Source organism: Aquarana catesbeiana, linkage group LG12, assembly GCF_042186555.1.
Source record: "Aquarana catesbeiana isolate 2022-GZ linkage group LG12, ASM4218655v1, whole genome shotgun sequence".
Classification (NCBI taxonomy): domain Eukaryota; kingdom Metazoa; phylum Chordata; class Amphibia; order Anura; family Ranidae; genus Aquarana; species Aquarana catesbeiana.
This window is the reverse complement of record NC_133335.1, coordinates 59495468-59517400: the sequence shown is the minus strand read 5'-3', so window position 1 is coordinate 59517400 and position 21933 is coordinate 59495468. Positions and strand designations below refer to the sequence as shown.

The 21933-nt window shown below is 45.5% G+C and overlaps 1 protein-coding gene across 3 annotated transcripts in view; it reads left to right on the top strand.

The window, feature by feature from the left end:
- The window catches only part of LOC141114289 (NXPE family member 1-like), a 297268-nt gene that overhangs the window by 218622 nt on the left and 56713 nt on the right, over window positions 1-21933 (top strand). For all 3 annotated transcript variants that reach the window (XM_073607890.1, XM_073607891.1, XM_073607889.1), the window contains 2 exons: window positions 4587-4648; window positions 16383-16601. In XM_073607890.1, coding sequence (XP_073463991.1) covers window positions 4587-4648; window positions 16383-16601 — 281 coding nt within the window. The remainder of the gene's footprint in view (window positions 1-4586; window positions 4649-16382; window positions 16602-21933) is intronic.

The following is a 21933-nucleotide window of genomic DNA, read 5'->3' as shown; positions in this document are numbered from 1 at the left end:
TAAGGCAGCCATAACTGCTTGTGACTGATGACACGGTCCATGTGTCAAGCTGGAGGGAAACGAGTGGCTGGCAGACATAAATGATCACCTTTTCCAAAGTCCTGTTTCATAAGAAGTTGAGAGACCAGCCGGCACGTCCGCCAGCTGGTCAGAGTCCCGAACAAAGCTGTATATGGCTTTGATCGGGTCTCGGATCTAGTAACCCAGAAGCGACGTCACAACGTCACTTCCGTTTTACTCAGCTGCCAATGGCGCCACAGTATTCCAAAACACCAATTTTGGCGTTTTGAATACTTTTAGGTGCAAAGGAGGGACTTGGGGATCCCAGATCCCTCAATAAAGAGTCTTACTGTAGCAGTCCCCTGTCTGCCCCTCCCTCTCTGTGTGTGTCGGCTCCTCTCAGACATAGGCGGCTGATGAGAGGCTTCTGGTTGGCCAGAGCTGCTACCAATCATCCCCTGCACTCCCAGAAATGCCCTCCGAGTCTTGCCCCCTAGCAACCAAAGATGTCACATATGCCCCGCCCCCTGCAACGTGCTTCTCCTCTCAGCGCGCCCGAGCTGTGGGGACCTATTGTACAGGTACAGCTCTACTGATCCATGGGGACACCTTCTGTGGGGTGACTCTGATGGGGAGACCTGCTGTGGGGTGACTCTGATGGGGAGACCTGCTGTGGGGTGACTCTGATGGCGACACCTGCTGTGGGGTGACTCTGATGGGGACACCTGATGTGGGGGGGACTCTGATGGGCACAACTGGTGTGGGGTGAACCCTGATGGGGACACCTGATGTGGGGGGACTCTGATGGGAACACCTGATGTGGGGGGGATCCTGATGGGGACACCTGATGCAGGGAGGATTCTGATGGGGACACCTGCTGTGGGGGGGGGACTCTGATGGTGACACCTGCTGTGGGGGGGCTCTGATGGGGACTGTGATATAAAGGGGGTCCTCAGATGGGGACCCTGATGTAAGGAGGGACTCTGATGGGGACTTTTGGGAGGTATGTTAGAGGGTTAAATCAGGAGGTGAGGAGGCGACATGACACCTCCTCTCTACCTGTCAAATGCCCTCTGAAAAGCACTGTAACTGGAAGGAGAGAGACTGAGATCAGTATAGCAGGGATTTCTGCAAATCCTTCTTTTTTATCATCTTTATTAATTTTTCAACAATTCCATATATCAAAATAAGACACCATATAAAACAGATTAAATCTTCCATCATTAGTCATTGTTAGTTTATTACCCCCACCCTCGCTGATCTCTCCAACGTGCCCTTTTGCTTTGTTCTTAGTTGTTCACTCTGCAGATCCTGACCTGGAGTGAAGTACAGGACGTCCATACAACCAATTTATTTGTCCTGAAACTTTAAATGAGGGAAAACACATACGACCAATGAATAAGTAGTGGATGTGTTTTATAGCAGAAAGTAAAAAATATTGCTTTTTTTTTCAAAATTTTCTGTCTTTTTTACCAGTGCCCATCAGTGTCACCTACCAGTGCCGCATATCAGTGCCACCTATCAGTGCCCATCAGTGCTGCATATTAGTGCCTCCTCAAAGCCACCCCATCAGTGACCTTCAGTGCTGCCTCATCAGTGCCCATCATAGCCTGCCCATCAGTGCCACCCATCAGTTCCCATGAGTGCCGCCCATCAGTGCCCATCAGTGCCGTCTGTCAGTGCCTTTCAATGCCACCTATCAGTGCCCATCAGTTCCACCTATCAGTGCCACCTATCAGTGCTCATCAGTGCCACCTCATCAGTGCCCATCAGTGCCGTCTGTCAGTGCCCTTCAATGCCACCTATCAGTGGCCATCAGTGCCACCTATCAGTGCTCATCAGAGCCACCTCATCAGTGCCCATCAGTGCAGCCTATCAGTGCTCATCATAGCCTGCCCATCAGGGCCATCCATCAGTGTCCATCAGTGCCACCCATCAGTTCCCATGAGTGCCACCCATCAGTGCCGTCTATCAGTGCCCTTCAATGCCACCTATCAGTGCCCATCAGTGCCACCTATCAGTGCCATCACTGTGGAGTGGATCACTGTGCATGATAACTGATTGCAATCAAATGCCCAGTTAAAATGCATGTACGTGGGAATGGTTTTACCATCTAAGGATTTTTAAGGATTTTTAATTCTGTTCCATCATGTTTGGCAGACTTTACCGCTAGCACCATGATCTCCACTGCAGCAGTGCAGCTTGGTTGGTCAATGATGTAGCAGCATAATGCCTCCTGTCAGCATGCTGCTACAGTAGAACCCCACGTGCTGGTCCTCACTCCATTAGTATGAATGCTGTCATGCAGGGAATAGCAGGATATTGAAATTGAGATACATTTACACTAGCTGCGGAAAAAAAAGCTTAAAGGAGCCTGGGCTCGTTGGGCTGGGTTTCTCCTATGGGTCACAGGAGTCCAATTCGTTTTGCACTCCTGTGACCCGTTTTTCAGCAGGTCTGAATTCCACTCTCTGCTGACATCACTGGAATCAGTCCAGGCCCCACGTCAGCCCTCCACAGCTCAGCGCTCCATTAAGCGTGGAGGAGCAGAGAGGAGAGATACTGATTGACAGGCAGCAGATCTCCTCTCGGGGAGCCGAGAGACTTGAGCCATTGGTGGTGTTCGATGGCTCGGTTCTCAGTGCAGAGACATCAGGGACAGATGCAGCATCGGATCGATGCTGCATTCACCTAGGTAAGTATGATTATGGGAAAAAAGCAAAACCCATACTTCTCCTTTAAAAAATGAAACTCATGCAGCCACCACATCTAAGAATTGGTTAGCAGCAATATAATACATTTTTGGTTTTAGGGTTTATTACCACTTTATGCCAGGTAATGCTTGGTCTTCAAAAGATGCTGCTCCTTAATTTTTCCCATGGTGCCTAGGCATTTGTTTCAATGATCTCAGTGCAGGAGAAGAGTCGGAGTTCAGACTGAGACACTGATTGGCTGGCTTTGATCCCTAAAGCAAGCATTCACAAAGAGATTTCCTTTGTTCAGCATCTTCCCATCTGTCAGAACACCCAAAGAGTATTTGGCCAACAATTTTTGGCTCGGCAAAGACACCTATTGTTAGAACTTTGTCTGATTTATAGGAAGTTTAATTATTTGAGATCTTATTATCAATGATTATCGTCACTGTGCTGGGCTTTGTGAATTGTGCAGCAGAGTGGGGGGTTGGAGGCAAAACTCCAGGACTGATGTCCTTCACAGACCCCATTCTGATGCAATGGAGAGACAGAAGTATGACGCCTGATTTAAATATCAGCAGCTTTCATCAGCGCTTAGAGAACTCCTGAACTAATAAAACATTGCTTTTAGTGTGAGAATTAAACCTAAAAAAAAAAATTAAAATAGCTGGTCTTGGGGTTGGGCTGAAATATTTTCATATATCTTCAGTTGCCTTTTATGCAGTTGCTACTGAAGATAACCTCTGCTTATGCATTGTTTCATCATGCTCACGTATGTTTACCCTAAAGGATGGGTTCACTTTAGAATTCAATTTTCCTACCCCTTCACTCCTTGTTCCCAAGCCCCATAACCTAGACCCCCTTCCAAACCCAGTTTCCTATTTGCTTATTTCCATGAGCAGCAGCTGTCTCAATTAAGAAATCTCAGCACTGTCTGTGCCGGCCCAATAACTTAACCTGGTCTTGGATGACCTGTACTGTTGAGGCAACCGAGCAAGGCCTCAAGTCAATGGGAAGTGTTTGCACAGGTACTGGCAGTGCCAAAAAGGTTTCTAAATTAAGAATGTAAACATTGTGAGATGCTGCCTACATCAGAAGAGAGGTTTGAAGGCACCTAAGTGCGTGAATGTGAGTGTGCGGAGGGAAATTTGTTTATAATATCGTGGGCAATACAACATGACATACGAAATAAAAAAGTGCGGAAAGGGAATGTACAAAGTGGTATACGGAATGAGGTGTTGCAGAATAAGAAACTTACAGCATGGCATAAGGAATGAGGCATTGAGTACAGCAAGTTATATGAAATGATGCACTGTGTAATAGAGAACTTACAGCATGGCATATGAAATGGGGTATTATGGCACAGAGAATGCACAGCATGGTATATGGAAAGAGGCATTGAGGGATAGAAAACTGACTGCATGATGAATGGAATGTGGCTTGGAGGCACATGAGGTATACAGCATGGCATATGGAATGAGATGCTACAGAATACCCCATACCCCTTGTATTGCCAATTACTTGCAAATAAGCCTTCAAAATGGGCACTTTTGATTTTTCCTGTTTGGCTCCCATAGACTTCAATGGGGTTCGCCGTTCAGGTTAGAACATTTCCCTGTTTGGGAGTTCTGCTATGAACCAAACAGGGGGGTGTTAGGCCCATTTTCACCCTAAGCCCTAAGAAATGTGTTAAAAGAAAAGCAATTCAGCCACCACATCTAAGAATTGGTAAGCTGCAATATAATACATTTTTGTTTTTAGGTTACGATGAGCCTTTTTTGGGTAGGTGGGTGGGGGTGGGGTGCATCATATAGACATACTTTACAATGAAAGCATATCCGCACCATTGAAATTGTAAATATTTTTCTTGTTTTTGCATTATTTATATTAAAGGTCCAAAATTGGCATAGAAATTCCCAAAGATGTTGGAAGCATTGACGTTTTAAAATGCCCAAGTAAGTCTGCATTTTCATATTACTTTTTGCGCTGGTAAATCTAAAGAAGATTGTAGAATTAAAAATTGTTATCAATACTTGCAGTAATTTTCCTTTCCTGGCTCATGTCTGCATAGTGGCAGGCCATAGACGGTACAAATTTCTTTCCTACAGGGTGAGGGGGGGATTGTCTATGGCCAGCCTAAGGTGTTCTATAAAAAAACTTGCAATGGGATAGAGAGATATATGTGCTGACGGGAGGCAGAGCTAGGAAAGGAAAATTACAGTAAGTACCGATAACAGTTTTCCATTTTCCTGGCTTTGCCTAATTTCATTACATGACAGGACTTAACTAGCCCTGGTACTAGGAAGGGTCTGTCGTCGAGATAGTGGTATATTGGAACATTCTGCCTGCAGAGATATGCTAACACCCCCAGCATTACTTTTGCAAAGGTTCTTGGAGCTGAACTCAGGCTGAATGGTAAGCACCAAAACTGAAAATAGTGATTTCTGAAGTGGAATCTCAGATACGTCTGATGCTCATTGGCTATGGGCACATGGAAGTAGGCATTTTCAAGGTCCACTGAGACCATTTAATCTCCCTTTTGTACAGCCGACGTTATGGTACCCAGACAAAAATACTTTAAATCTTTAAGGAAGATTTTAGCACCTTAAGGTCCAACATCGGTCTCCACTTGCTGGATACCTTTTTCACAAGGAAACATGGGAATGGCCTATGACTGCAACAATCCTGAGACACATTGCTCTAGCGACAATCGTTTCTCAAGAGATACTGGGATCTTTGTGGAAAGAAAAAGGTTCTTCAGTGAAGGCCCTATACTCTTTTGCACCATATTTAAAACCCAGGTCTGGCCAAAAAGAGTAAGACAGAGACTCCTTGAATTGATCCTGATTAGGGATGAGCCGAACACCCCCTAGTTCAGTTCGCAGCAGAACATGCGAACAGGCAAAAAATTTGTTCAAACACTGTTAAAGTCTATTGGAACACGAGCATGAATAATCAAAAGTGCTAATTTTAAAGGCTTATATGCAAGTTATTGTCATAAAAAGTGTTTGGGGACCTGGGTCCTGCCCCAGGGGACATGTATTAATGCAAAAAAAGTTTTAAAAATGGCTGTTTTTTCGGGAGCAGTGATATTAACATACTTAAAGTGAAACAATAAAAGTGAAATATTCCTTTAAATATCGTGCCTGGGGGGTGTCTATAGTATGCCTGTAAAGTGGCGCGTGTTTCCTGTGTTTAGAACAGTCCCTGCTCAAAATGACATTTCTAAAGGAGAAAAAGTCATTTAAAACTGCTTGTGGCTTTAATGTCATGTCTGGTCCCAGCAATATGGATGAAAATCATTGAAACCCCCCCCCAGCCCATTACTAGCCCCTTTGGGTCTTGTATGGATATTAAGGGGAACCCCGCACCCAAATAAAAAAAGGAAAGGCGTGGGGCCCCTAGGCCCTATATACTCTGAACAGCAGTATACAGGCGGTGCAAACAAGACAGGGACTGTAGGTTTGTTCTTAAGTAGAATCTGTTTGTAATTTTGAACTGGTACATTTTTTTACGTGTAGCTCCAGCCAAAAAATCTATTTTTAAGCTTTTTGGAAAACATAGAGAAGGATTGTCACCCCTGTAACATTTGTTTTGCTGTCTGTGCACCTGTTCAGAAGATTTCACCTCACTTTCTCTCCCAATGACAATTGGATTTTGAAAATTTGGGGTTTTTTGTGAAACAAGGAACTCTTACAGGAGAGAATTTCCCTTCCTAGGGGTAGATTTCCTCCCACTTCCTGTTGTCTCCTTCCGTTTGCAAGTAGGAGTCTTTTGTAAGTTGGATGTTTGAAAGTAGGGGCCTGCCCTATATACTCTGCAGAAATTTGGGCCTTAGGTGTTGGTGTTGACACAACACTGTAAGCCCTCACAGTTATGCCCTGTACACACGGTCGGACTTCCCGACGGAATATGTGCGATCGAAGCTTGTTGTCGGAAACTGACCGTGTGTGGGCTCCATCGGACTTTTTCCATCGGAATTTCCAACACACAAAGTTTGAGAGCAGGCTATAAAATTTTCTGACAACAAAATCCGATCCTTTAAATTCCGATCGTGTGTAGACAAATCCGACGGACAAAGTGCCATGCATGCTCAGAATAAATTAAGAGACGAAAGCTATTGGCTATTGCCTCGTTTATAGTCCCGACGTACGTGTTTTACGTCACCGCGTTCGGAACAATCAGATTTTCCGACAACTTTGTGCGACCGTGTGTATGCAAAACAAGTTTGAGCCAATATCCGTCTGAAAAAATCCATAGATTTTGTTATCGGAATGTCCGATCAATGTTCGATCGTGTGTACAGGGCATTAGTCTTGGTGGGCGCAGGAACGAGCCCTGCTGTGAAATATTAGATCAAGAATAGTAATTACATGCCCCTGTTGAACAGGGTCAGAAAAATTGGGCCTTTGGGGGTGAACGGTGTGGTGGTGTTGTCACAACACTGTAATGCCCCGTACACACGGTTGGATTTTCCGACGGAAAATGTGTGATAGGACCTTGTTGTCGGAAATTCCGACCGTGTGTAGGCTCCATCACACATTTTCCATCGGATTTTCTGACACACAAAGTTTGAAAGCAGGATATAAAATTTTCCGACAACAAAATCCGTTGTCGGAAATTCCGATCGTGTGTACACAAATCCGATGGACAAAGTGCCACGCATGCTCAGAATAAATAAAGAGATGAAAGCTATTGGCCACTGCCCCGTTTATAGTCCCGACGTACGTGTTTTACGTCACCGCGTTTAGAACGATCGGATTTTCCGACAACTTTGTGTGACCGTGTGTATGCAAGACAAGTTTGAGCCAACATCCGTCGGAAAAAATCCTAGGATTTTGTTGTCGGAATGTCCGAACAAAGTCCGACCGTGTGTACGGGGCATAAGGCCTCACAGTTACTCTTTGTGGGTGCAGGAATGGGTCCTGCTGTAAAATATTAGATCAAGAATTGTAATTACATCCCCATGTTAAACAGGGACTGAAAAATTGTGTCTAGGGCACTGGTGCTGGTGCCACAACACTGCAACCCCTCACAGATACTCTAGTTGGAGCGCAGGAATGAGCCCTGCTGCAAAGTATTGCATCAAAAATTGTAATTACACGCCCCTGTTAAACAGGGGCAGAAAAATTGGGCCTTAGCCACTGATGGCGGTGCCCAGAACCAAAAATGTTCTTACAAGCTATCAGCATGAACAATGAGGAGGAGGAGGATAGTTACTCAGCATAACAGGATAGTCACTCAGCATCAGCATAGGCAGTCTTGAAGGGATCTCACATTAAAAAAAAATATTCGGTTACATCAGCATCAGGTGCTTGGTAGCTGGTGATCCAAGACTGATTCATTTTTATGAAGGTCGGCCGATTGACTGATGCGGTGGACAGGCGCACCCTGTGATCGGTTACAAAGTCTCCAGCAGCACTGAATGTGCGTTCTGAAAGAATGCTGGATGCAGGACAGGCCAGTAGTTCAATTGCATACTGTGCAAGCTCTGGCCAGTGATCCATCCTCAAGACCCAGTAACCCAGAGGATTTTCGGTGGGAAAGGTGTCCAAGTCTGATCTTGCCCCTGGGTATTCCTGTACCATGTGAATCAGACGCTGGCGATGGTTGCTGGAAACGATCGTACCTTAGGGCTGCGGACTAAAAAATTGACTGAACGCATTGGTCAGACAGCCACCTTCTCCACCGCTCCTTCTGTGACTGACCGAAGCCTCAGCAACACGTTGTTCAGGAGGACCAGGAAATTGTAACCTCCCAGGCTCTGGAAACGCGTTGCACAAACCTTTTTGCAAGGCCTCCCGAAGATGTTTCATCCTCTGCTCCCTCTGCGATGGCAAGATAAGGTCCGCAACCTTACCCTTGTAATGTGGATCAAGTAGGGTTGCCAGCCAGTAATGATCCCTCTCCTTGATACCACGAATACGAGGCTGCAGGCTTTGCTGGATCAGGGAGGCCATGCAGCGTAGGTTTGTTGAGGCATTTGGTCCAGAGTCCTCTGGGTCACTAAGAACGACATGATCCGCAGCCACCTCCTCCCAGCCACGTACAAGTCCATGGGTTTCTTCGGACTGTAAATGATCCCTTGAAGACTGCTGCTGATGCTGAGTGCTAGGCTCCACCTCCATGCTGACACAATCCTCCTCCTCCTCCCCCTCTTCCTGTGTGATCAGCGGGCACGCAGGAACACTATTTTGATAAAGGGGGCCTTGAGAGGTAAGGAAGTCCTCCTCTTCCTGCCTCTGTTCTGCCTCAAGTGCCCTGTCCATTATTCCACGCAGCGTGTGCTCCAACAGGTGGACAAGAGGGACAGTGTCACTGATGCATTCACTAGCATTGCTCACCATCCTCGTGGCCTCCTCAAATGGTGACAGGATAGTGCATGCATCCCTGATCATGGCCCACTGGGGTGGGGAAAAAACAAGCTCCCCTGATCCTGTCCTGGTGCCATAGTCGCACAGGTATTCATGGATGGCCCTCTGCTGCGTGTGCAGCCGCTGCAGCATGGCCAACGTTGAGTTCCACCTGGTGGGCATGTCACAGATTAGGCAGTTCTTGGGCAGGTTAAATTCCTTTTGGAGGTCAGCCAGCCAAGCACTGGCATTATATGACCGGCGAAAATGCACACAGACCTTCCTGGCCTGCCTCAGGACATCCTGTAAGCTCGGGTACCTGCCCAAGAACCGCTGCACCACCAAGTTAAGGACATGAGCCTAACAGGGCACATGGGTCAGTTGTCCCTGTCGGAGGGTGGAGAGGAGGTTGGTGCCATTGTCGCAAACCACCATTCCTGGCTTAAGCTGGAGTGGCATCAACCACCCCTGAGCCTGCCCATGCAGAGCTGACAGAATCTCTGCCCCAGTGTGGCTCCTGTCACCCAAGCACACCAGCTCAAGCACTGCATGGCATCTTTTTGCCTGTGTGCTTGCATAGCCCCTTGAACGCCTACGGAGCACCGCTGGTTCCGAGGACAAATCAGCACAGGAAGAGGCCATGGAGGAAGAAGAAGAGGAGGGGTGGGGGAGAGAGGTGTGGCAGAATCACCACTAGTAGAATTTTGGAGGTGTGGTGGCAGAACAACCTCCAACACTACTGCACCCTGTCCTGCATCCTTCCCAGCTGCCAGCAGAGTCACCCAGTGCGCGGTGAAAGATAGGTAACATCCCTGTCCATGCCTGCTGGACCATGACTCAGCGGTAATATGCACCTTACCGCTGAACGCCCTGTCCAGCGAGGCATGGACATTGCCTTCCACATGCCGGTAGAGAGCCGGAATTGCTTTCCATGAAAAAAGTGGCGTTTGGGAACCTGCCACAAAGGTACCGCACATTCCACAAACTCATGGAAGGTGGCAGAGTCTACTAATTGAAAAGGCAGCAGTTAAAGTGCTAGCAATTTAGCCAACCTAGCATTCAACCGCTGGGCATGTGGATGGCTGGGAGCGAAATTCTTTCGCCAGTGGAGCAACTGGGGTAGGGAAATCTGCCTGCTAGAATCGGACGTTGGTGTACCAATAGTAGATTGCCTGCAAGTACTTGGCAGTGGCACACCTAATTCTATAACTTCATTCCTCTTAGTGCAGGTTTCTGAGAGGACTGAAGGTATAATGGGGTTGGAGATCTCAGCTGATGAGGAGAAGCAAGAAGAGGTCCGCCTTGTTCTTTGGTGTGGGTCTTTTAGGTAGTGTTGCCAACAGGCTGCACGGGAGCTTGACATATGTCTGATTAAGCATGTGGTGCCCAAGCGCTTGCTGTCTAGTCCACGCTTGATACGCTTCAGACATATGTTGCAAATATCAACAGTGCGATCTGCTGCACACTTCTCTAAAAAGGCCCACACCAAAGAGCTTTTGGAATAACACGCGGAGTCACCAGTGCCCTGCACTTGCGGAGCTCTGCGGTGTGATGCAGTCGGTTGGCTGCCCTTAAGCTGGCCCCTGGAGGACATCCTGCCTCGTTGGAGATGTGCCTCCTCCTCCTCCACCTCCTCCACCTCCTCCTCCTCTCTCCTATCAGGCAGCCACGTAGAGTCAGTGAGCTCATTATCCCCTGCCTCCTCGTCACTGGAGCAAAGCTGGCAGTATGCTGCAGCTGGGGGAACATGACTGCCAGTTTGTTGTCCTTCTTGGGCAACCCCTCTCTCTGGGCTCCCGTTACTGCCTTCCTCAAGCTGGGTACCATCATTGGAGCCTTCAAAACGCTGCGCATCCTCCTGCAGCATGTACCCGACACTGTGATCGAACAGTTCGGGAGACTCCTCCAGTGGGGCTAGGGAAGGAGTAACTGATGATGACCTCAAATCCAAGGAATAGGCCACTTTGGCACCTGCTTTGGCAGTCAAGGTAGCCTGGGTGACAGAGGATGAGGAGGATGAGGATGGCTTGGTCATCCACTCTACCAACTCTTCGGCATATTGTGGCTCAACACGGCCAGCTGCCGAGAAAAAGGACAAGCGTTCCCCACGGCCACGTGCTGATGAGGATGTACCGTGTCCACGACCAGCACTGTTGCCTCTAGATACAGAGCCTGCTTGCCCTCTTTTATTGGCCTGTGACTGTCTGCCTCTCCTTGTTGGCCTTCCAGACATACTGTCTTTGATGTATTGGAATAGGTACACAAGGAATGGCCTGCAAGGAGATGTAGCTGCACAAAGCTGGGATGTGTATATATATATATATATATATATATATATATATATATATATTGATTATACTGCAGCTAGCTGAATCGCCTGCCTGCCTGCAGTATTATTAGGAAGAAAACAACAGGAATTGTCTGCAGTGAGCTTTAGCTGCACTCTGTGCCCAGTATACAGTACACTAATATACTGCAGCTAGCTGAATCAACTGCCTGCCTATGGTATTATTAGGAAGATAAAATACCAGCAACTGTCTGCAGTTAGCTTTAGTTGCACACTGTGCACAGGATACAGTACACTGACTGAAAATACTGCAGCTGCCTGCTTGTGGTATTATTAGGAAGAGAACACCAGCAATTGTCTGCAGTTAGCTTTAGTTGCACACTGTGCACAGGATACAGTACACTGACTGAAAATACTGCAGCTGCCTGCCTGTAAGTATATTAGGAAGAGAATAACAGGAATGGATCTAGCTAAACTGATTACAGTGTATATATATATATATATATATGTATATATACAACACCTGGGATGCATATATATACTAAATACACTGACTGCAGCTGACTCGCCTGCCTGCTCTATCTAACTCAAATGAAATGACACTGTCTCTCTCTCTCTCTATCTCTCAGCACGCCGGAACACACTACACAAGGCCGACTTCCAGGCGGCCTTATATAATTTAGGGCGTGTACTAAATCCCCTGAGGCATAATTGGCCAAAGCCACCCTGCCTTTGGCCAATTATAGCTCTCTGTTCTTACCACGCTGTGATTGGCCAAAGCATGTGGGTCATAGTGCATGCTTGGCCAGTCATCAGCCAGCAATGCACTGCGATGCTGCAGTAAATTATGGGCCTTGACGCGCCACTCGAATTTGGCGCAAACGGCCCATAATGATCGTAATTCGATGAACGGTCGAATGGCCAATGTTCGAGTCGAACTTACGTTCGACTCAAACTCGAAACTCATCCCTAAATTTGGATAGTATTTCTTGTGCTTCTGTGGTGGCCGGGCATAAGACCCCCCCGTCAATGGTTGCTTCACCGCTGACACAAAGGAAGGGAAATGGCAAAATTAAAAGATGTCAGTTTCTACTTCCACAGAATCCAGGTCCAGTTCTGGATTCTTATCCAAACCACTGGGACCTCACTATGGGATGTTAGCTGGGACTGAGGTCTCCTAGCTGCCATAGAAAACAATAAGCTCTTCATGCTCTCTGTCAGTGCCCCTTTGATATAGGATATCTGATCTGCCAAGGGGGGCTTCTACAGCCCCCCTCGGCAGGCTTTACACACCAATTTGGAAAGCAAAGGATCTGTGCCACAAGACCAGCAGGCTCCACCATCTGGCCCTGAGAGTGTCATAATGGCCGAACAACTGTGATGATGTTGTTAGGACAGATCATGTGATGGAGAAACTGAACATCGGCACCTATGTTACATAGATACTGTACATAGAAGGTGAGGTTGAAAAAAGACACAAGTCCATCTAATCCAACCTATGTGTGTGATTATATGTCAGTATTACTTTGTATAATCCTGTATGTTGTGGTCGTGCTTATCTAATAGTTTTTTGAAACTATCGATGCTCCCCACTGAAACCACTGACTGTGGAAGGGAATTGCACATTCTTGCCGCTCTTACAGTAAAAAACCCTCTATTCAGGTACAGGTTAAACCTCTTTTCTTCTAATTTTAATGAGTGGTGCAATATACTTATCTTGTCCCCAGGATTCTGCAATGCCCCCCTGCTGTGTCCTCCGCCCGAAGCCTCTCTGTGCCGGGCTCTGTTCCCTGCGAGCGTCGCGACGCACGGGGGCGGAGCCCGGCGGCAAATTCAAAAAAGTGAAAAATCATAATACATACAGTACACTGTAATCTTACAGATTACAGTACTGTATGAAATTATTTCACATCCCTTTTGTCCCCAGTGCTTTGTCCAATGCCCTGCATGCAGTTTTATATGATATATACTGTTCTTTCTGCCTGGAAATTGGAGATTGTCCATAGCAACCAAAAAGTGTCCCTTTACGTCAAAAATGGTTTTAGACCAGCTAGAAAACAGCGATAGTAAATTAGATCACTTGCAGAATTGAGCGCTAGTGAATCATGGAGAAATTAATTTTATTATTATTATATTATTATTTTTTATCATTATTTATATTTATTTATTATATTATAATTTATGATTTTGTGTTTAATCAAACCCTTAATCAAACCCGGAAAATCTATTAGACTCTTGTTTGGACAGATTTAAGTGTGTTATTGCTAAGAATTACAGGCCTATAATATAAAACGCCAAATTTCTATGCAAAATAATTGTACCGCTTTGAGACGCAAAAATCTGACATAATCATACCGACAGGGAGGCTACACTCCCTTCCACGGAAAAGTCCCTATTGGGGAGTCGCCAGTATGGTATTTGCAAATTGAGATCATATCCCCTCTCAAGTGTCTCTTCTCCAGAGAGAATAAGTTCAGTGCTCATACCCTTTCTTCATAACTAATGTCCTCCAGTCCCTTTATTAGTTTTGTTGCCCTTTTCTGTACTTGCTCCATTTCCAGCACATCCTTCCTGAGGACTGGTGCCCAGAACTGGACAGCATACTCCAGGTGCGGCCGGACCAGAGTCTTGTAGAGTGGGAGAATTATCGCTTTATCTCTTTAGTTAATCCCCTTATGCATGCATGCCAATATTCTGTTTGCTTTATTAGCAGCAGCTTGGCATTGCATGCCATTGCTGAGCCTATCATCTACTAGGACACCCAGGTACTTTTCCATCCTTGATTCACCCAGAGGTTCTCCCCCGTGTGAGTAGATTGCATTCATATTTTTGCCACTCAAATGTATTATTTTACATTCTTCCACATTAAACCTCATTTGCCATGTAGTTGCCCACCCCATTAATTTGTTCAGATCTACTTGCAAGGTTTCCACATCCTATGATGGCGCTTAGTTTGGAGAATGCTAGCATTGATCCCTAGATGATGACAAAACCCTCTTATGGATTTTGTGAGCGGAACTCCTTCCCCTGTAAAAACCCAGAGGAAAGAGGCTGTCAAAAATGCTCCAAAAAAAAATGATGCTTTAGTCCCCTACCTGGAAGCAGACATCAGGAGCAGGGGAGCTCATTCTGGGCTAAAAGGAAAGGACAGGAGGTAAGATACAAGGAAACACAGGAGCAAAAACGCAGAATTAATGATTGAATATACCAGCAGAGGTTTTAAGCAGCCTAATAAAGCTGACAGGAGACTGTAGCCATCTCCAGGAAATGCAGGCATATAAATCTCCCCCTACAAAAAGAAGCAGGACCAACTTGCCATTCCACCATGCCGATGGCGGGTGGGATGGCATAAGCGGCTGAACCCCCATGCTTCAAAGGGCATGGCAGCATGGAACCCGCCCACCAGGAGATGGAACGGCTGCCATTCTGGACCCCAAGCCACTATGCCAAACCACAGGGAAAGGAAGAAAATGGGTGGAGCAGGGAGGAAGAAAGGAAAATCCCAGGATAGCTACCTACTTACCAACTACATTAATATCACCCTAATGCACCCTACACAATGGTTTCAGGCCCTTGCACTAGAAGCACCTACCCACTTATTACCGACCAGAGGGTCATTCAATCAGGAAGGTAAAACTCAGGTAGGAATAAAGAGGAACCTCCAGCTAATTCAGGGAAGCCTGAAGTGAGGACTAAAGAACACCTCTGGCTGTCTGACTCTTCTTTTTATTTGATATATTGGAGTTGTCTTAATGGGTTTGAGGGGAAAGTTAACCAGTCATGTACTGACGTGATGCAGAGCCAGGAAAGTCAGAAAAGGAAAGTCAGATGTAATGGTTGCAGCCAGCTTTATACCCACATGAGCAGACATTTTGGAGTAAATGTTCATTTTGCAAATTGTACTGTATGTTAGTAAATAAGGAAAACCTGTGCTCACTTTGAATGCAGGTGCAAGGGAAGTAAAAAAAACAGGATTTTTGTGCATAATTGGTTGATTGGCGTTAACGCAGCTTCAGTTTATTTACTAAGCTCAGTGAGCATTCTCAGTGACATTTTGCCTTTACTTCTTTAGTAAATGGACTTCAGAGTGTAAGAGGAGAAAAGCAATTGTGTCTGTGCCACCTGCCTTTAAGGGCCAAAAAGCAATTGGTTGTTCTGTACCATCTGTGATTATGTCCTTGCTTGGAACGCACAATACAACCAATAACACATAAGGACCTAATTAACCTACACTTCATAAAGTGGAACACTAACCAAAGTTATTGCATTTTTGGATAGAATAGGGAAAGGCAAAACCTTTACCTATCTTTTAAACAGCATTTTGATTTGATTTTGAAGCTCTGTCTAACTGAAGTTCTATACAGGCCCATATTTGCAGATAAGAGAGTGAGTTTAGAGTTTCTCGGTTACAAATCATTTAACTCCAGGCTATTCACAGCAAAGAAGTAAAGTCACACAAGTGATTATGTAGACCAGTGGCCTATCTGCTGTCTGCAAGAGGTAGCTATTAAATAATCATACATAATGTATAATTTCATATGCCCCTTGCTTAAAAACAAATTAAAAATAGTTGGTGGAAGGGTAAGAACCCCTGTCAGGTTTTAATTGCTGTGAATGTTGCCACTGGTGATATTCACTTTCACTATTTGTTCTGGTCATTGTCCCGAGATAAAAATAGGGGAAAACAAAAATAATACACAGTTGCCACCAGAACAAGAATAGATTGGCACTTATAGCTGTCAAGGGTTGAATTCCCTCACTTTTTGGAAATGTCCACTCTCCTATTGTTGTGTATTTGAGGCAGGAGCTAAGGAGGAATCCAATGACCAATGGGGACCCAGGCAGAATAAGAATTGGTCAGAAGTTCTAACCTTTCTTTACTCTACCCAATACAACAACAAAAAAATGGATGTAATTCCACTTTAATATTACATTTTATAGATTCACTTTAAAATTCATAGTGATAGTAATGTGTACTAAAAATGAAGACTAAAATAGATTTTTAAATAAAAAAATAAAAAAACTTATGTTAACACAATTCTTTTTTCAGAAACTCCTATGAATGTGACTTCAAAATGCCAAACTGGGACCTCCCTTCCCTTCCCTAGTGGTTATTTCCTGAAGAGCCAATGGTTTCCCTCACACTGCAATCTTTCTTCCTTTGAGCCCTTGTTAAACATAAGTAAATGTTTAGCTGGCAAAATGATATATTTGATGGGTGATTCAACAATTCGTCAATGGATAGAATTCTTCCCAAAAGTCCTAAAGAGTAAGTATACATGTTCCTTTTGGAAATTTATAGCATAACCCCAGGGAACAAGTGACTTAAAGTATTTGTTTGGGTAGAGTGGAAAGGGATTAGAACTCCCTTTTTTATTCAGGTTCTTATTGCTGTCTGTATTAGGGAGATTCACCCTCTCTTTGTCCTGATGACCATCATCACTGAAAGTGAAAGTAAAAGAAAACCTCAAAATTTTGATTTCTCACCAGAACAGGAATAGATGGGTTATCTTCCAATGGAGACACTAGTTCTAATGGCCCTGGTGACAACGGGTCAAAGCATATATATCGCCAGCACATCGTGGATCTTCAAGATTAGGCCAAAACCTTTTTGGAGATGATCACATCACAGCAGTAAGGTATAATGTTTTGGGGACACCCTGGACCCCTTCATCAGGCATGTAAAAAAGGGGTCTTGCATGGCCCCAAAACATTGCATTTTATTGCTGTGATATGACCATCTCAATAAATGTTTGGACTTAATTGTTATGATTCATAATGTTCTGGCAATATGTGCTTTGCTCTATGGTTTTACCAGTCTCCGATTGGTATTTGCTACAGCACTTGCTTACTCCTTGGCCTTTTCCAGGAAAGTGTGTGATGAGGATTATGTAAAGTATTCCTGTGATATTGTATGTTTGTACTCTCAACCTGTTGTGTCAGAGGGGCAGGCCTTACATGGTTTGAATCTCTGCTGGTTCAGCAGAAACCGGCCAAGATTTGAACAGTGTATGGGCAGGCTGAATGTACCAAGTTGATCAATCAATCAACTTGGATACAACCAGCATGTCTGGTTTTACCTGCGATTGTTGCTATCAGCTGCTATAGCCGCTAGAAATCACCACTGTCTTCTCCTGGCAGGGGCGGCTTGCCCTGCCCTCCCCTGCCCCCCCCCCGCTGGGAGAAGACAATGGCTTGGGAGGAGGGATTCCCGCAGCAACACTCCCGGTGTTGCAACCCCTGGTTGCAGGAAAGAAATTTGCTCTGTGTATGGCCGGCCTAACTGTGTTCATTAGATTATTTACAGAGGAAGAGTTGATAAGAGCAGTAGAAGCTGTGAATGACAACAAGGCCTTGCCTTGGAACCTTAACACAGCTAAGGCAGCCCATACATTCATCATTTTTTTCATTCCACCAGCAAGTTGAACGAAAAATAAAAAATGATCCGATTTCCCCATCCACATATTCATTGTGGGTGGTGAAAGGATAGATTATTTGACAGCCGACCACCCTCCTTTGGAAATTCACAGTGACCCCGTCAGAATTCCGGAGACCCCAATGACGCACACACAACAGGCAGCTTTCATGTGCAAAGTGAGTCTAAAATCTTTATTCAGAATTGATAGCAATATATGCAAGTAGCAAAGCAAGAGGGGAGGGGTAAACTCGCTCCTAAGTTTCTAAGGGTTAACCAGGCTTCTACAGAGAGATTTTTTCATCATTAATTTTAGGCAGCTGAAAGGAGTTTACAAAGATAGTTTATGTCCTTGCAGATAAGCTATCAAAAATTGGCCTAAACACAATGAGTCATACAGTGGGGATTTTAAATTAAAATTTGTCTCAAACAAAAAAGTCTAAAACTCTAACGAGAAAGAAGTGTAAGATAAGGCACGTACATTCTTTAAAAACAAGCTTATAGAATGGAGGGGAGATTACAAAATGGAGTTATAGTTGATCATATAGCTCTATTACAATCCCCTCTTAAGTCATAAAAATGACTTACTTAACTATGAGTTTCTACTGTAATAAAGACTGAAGTAAGCGTTACTTTCAGCGTCTGGGTCAGGGGTTCTAGTGGTTATGGTAATTAAACACATAATAAGCTTGAAACATGCATACAGAAATAATAAGAAAATTAAAACCATAACAATTGTCACAGCGATATCTTTTAACCAGGAAAATATTCCCCCAAGCCCAAAACCTCCTACACGGGGGGCGTGGCCTGGACATGAGATTGTAAGGACGCATCTCCTGTGAGCTCCGGTGCTGGCATCTGTTTAATCAGCATTACCGATTCTTATCCACAATTTAACACCTATGGCCGGTATGGGAAAGAGAGCGGGTAAGCCCCAGCCTAAAAAGGGCACTTCTAAAAATTCTATTAAGCGATTCCTCGCTGCGGAGACCAAAGACCCCACAGAAGCAGATGGTCTAGGCCGCTCGCCACGTGGGTCAGGTGCGGGCTCCACCTCCTGTCACAGGCCCGAATCCAGACACCGGTCTCCAGTATCCTCCGGCGACTTGGACGAGGAGGGCAGCCCGATCAGACACTCGGGAATCGTGGAGCTAGTGAGCGGACTCCCCACTAAATCTGACCTAGCATTTTGGGTCTGGAGAAGGTTATCAATAAAGAACTCTCGGTGGTGAAAGCAGATCTTGCTCAGGTGTTGGAGCGTGTGGAGGAGACGGAATAACACCTCGACAAACACGTAGCAGCTATCAGAGATTTGCAAACCTCCACTCGTAACCTCCATCTAGCCCATAGAATGGTGCGTTACAAGATCGAGGACCAGGAGAACCGGAACAGGAGGAATAATATTCGTATTAGAGGACTGCCTGAGGCGACTAAAGATGATGACCTAGCAGCCTCCATTCGTGGCATCTTTAATGGCCTCCTGGGTAATCCTGCTGATCATCCTTTGAAGCTGGACAGGGTTCACCGAGCCCTCCGCCCACGTAATTTGTCCTCTGATACTCCCAGGTATGTCATCTGTCGGGTGCACTATTTTGAGGAAAAAGAACTAATAATGCGGAAAGCAAGAGAGGCAGATACGATCGAATTTGGTGGTGTCACAGAGACGGAAAAACAGCCACTCTTCATTTTCCGGAAGATTTTGATGCGTTTTGTATGGATCTCAACATTGAGCCTCCGGAATTACCTGGTTGGTAAGATACCATACCCGCACCTCCCGCCATATCGACAATGAAATGGCAGAAAGTCTCCTGAAACCGCCGCCCTGCTTCTCCAGGCTCTACCTCGCAAGTGGGCTGAGTTTTCCCCTTTATTTCTATGTTATACTCTAATTTGAGTATAGGTATTCACCCATAGCAAGCAAGTATTACACTATCAAAAGGCTGTAAACTGTCATAGATTTCTTGTTTTAAGCTAAATGGCTATATTCTACCGTTTACATAAGTTTTATACTTTCTTTCCTTAAGTTACGTTACTGTGGTTATATTCCTCATGGAGGTCTGTTTGATATACCTGCTCAGTTTTGAGTTTCTGCCTATAGCTAAGGCTATGTGTTGTAACTTTAATTTCATGTGTTTCGACTTTAATTTCTGTGCCGGCGCCGGACCGCACGGATGGCGTATGTCTGGATTAGACATGTGTGGTCTGGATCCTGAGATGGCACCGTTCCCCGTCGCAGGATGGCGGGGGGCCCGTTATCCCATTGTGGTTACCCCACTTGGGGTGACGCACTCTGGGGGGTTGGGTCTCACGCCACTCCGCATATCGCACCACAAGGCTTTGTGTGCACACAAAAGATATGTTTTCAGATTTAATTCTCATGTTCTTTCTCTTTGTTCCTACTTTCTCTCTTGCTCTCTCCCCTTTCCCCCTCACCTAGCCCCCTTCCAGCATCACAGGATGAAGGTGAGAGGAGCGCATCCCCAACTAATCCTATGGCCACGATAAATCTGATTTCTCTCAATGTCAGAGGGCTTCATGCTCCTGGTAAGAAACATTCTTTATATAGAGAACTTAAACGTATGCAGGGGGGCATTGTTTTCCTACAGGAAACCCACCTTACGCATGCAAAATCGGTCAAACTTTATGCACACCACTATCCTACGTGGTACTACAGCCTAACTGATATTGCGAAAGCAAAAGGGGTGGCCATTGGGTTCCGGAAGGGATCCCCTTTGTTCTGGAGGATACTCTTGTTGATCTATTTGGTAGATTTCTATTCTTGAAGGGCAGTCTGGGCAACTTGCCGTGTTTACACTCCGAACCAGGGACAAGCTAGCTTTCTGGCTTCCACTCTATTCAAATTAAAGGATTTTTCCCGTGGATGCATTGTTTTGGCTGGGGATTTTAACACCCCTATGGAACCTACCCTATACTGGTTATACTGATGAAAAAGATGTTGGTTCTTACATGCCTTTTAGAAGATCTAAAAGGCATGTAAGAACCAACATCTTTTTCATCAGTATAACAAAAGGTGAGGGCCCATTCCAAGGAGTCATTGATCTTATCGGGGGTTCTGGTGGGCTCCTAGAGTTTCGAAGCAGCCTCCTGGCTAGTTGTGGCTTTGCCACACTTGCTTTGGCTTATTTTGCTTATGAGGATTTGCCAAAGACCCTCAACTATCTGGATCTAAAATATTTTGAAGAAGCTGCTCAGTTTCTAAGCAGTCATCCAAAAGTATATGATGGGATCGTTCCGTAACCAACAAGAAGGATGAGATATACCCTCAATTGCTACACAGTGGCATATACTGGCATATACATCATGGATGCGGAGCTGCCCGAAAAGAAGATGAAGAGAAGAAGATGAAGAGAAGAAGATGAAGAGATGATGAAGATGAAGCGTCACACAGCGGGAGCCTCCCTCCATGTCATCATGGATGCGGAGCGGCCCGGAGAAGAAGGGAAGAAGATGCAGACGCCACGGAGGAAGATGCCGGACGAGAACACCGGAGGAAGAACAAGAAGAACCAGAAGAAGAAGAAGCTGGAGGAAGAAACCGAAGGAGGATAGAAGAAAGAAGATAGAAGAAAGAAGAAGCATTTAAATAAAGGAATTGTCAAAAACTGTCTCTTGTCATTTTTAACATTTTTGACACTTTTTTAGTGAAATGGTAGTGGTACTTTTGTACCCCCTTACCATTTCACACAGGGGGAGGGCCGGGATCTGGGGGTCCCCTTGTTAAAGGGGGCTTCCAGATTCCGATAAGCCCCCTGCCCCGCAGACTCCTACAACCACCGGCCAGGGTTGTGGGGATGAGGCCCTTGTCCTCATCAACACGGGGACAAGGTGTTTTGGGGGGCTACCCAAAGCACCCTCCCAATGTTGAGGGCATGTGGCCTCGTACGATTCAGGAGGGGGGCGCTCTCTCATCCCCCCTCTTTTCCTGCGGCCTGCCAGGTTGCGTGCTCGGATAAGGGTTTTTTAAAAAAATTTTGGCATGAGGTTCCCCTAAAATCCATACCAGACCTGAAGGGTCTGGTATAGATTTTGAGGGGGACCCCACGCCATTTATTTTTTTAAATTTTGGCCAGGGTTCCCCTTGATACCCATACCAGACCTGAAGGGCCTGGTATGGAATTTAGGGGGACCCCCCAAATAATTTTTTTTAAATTTTGGTTCGGGGTTCC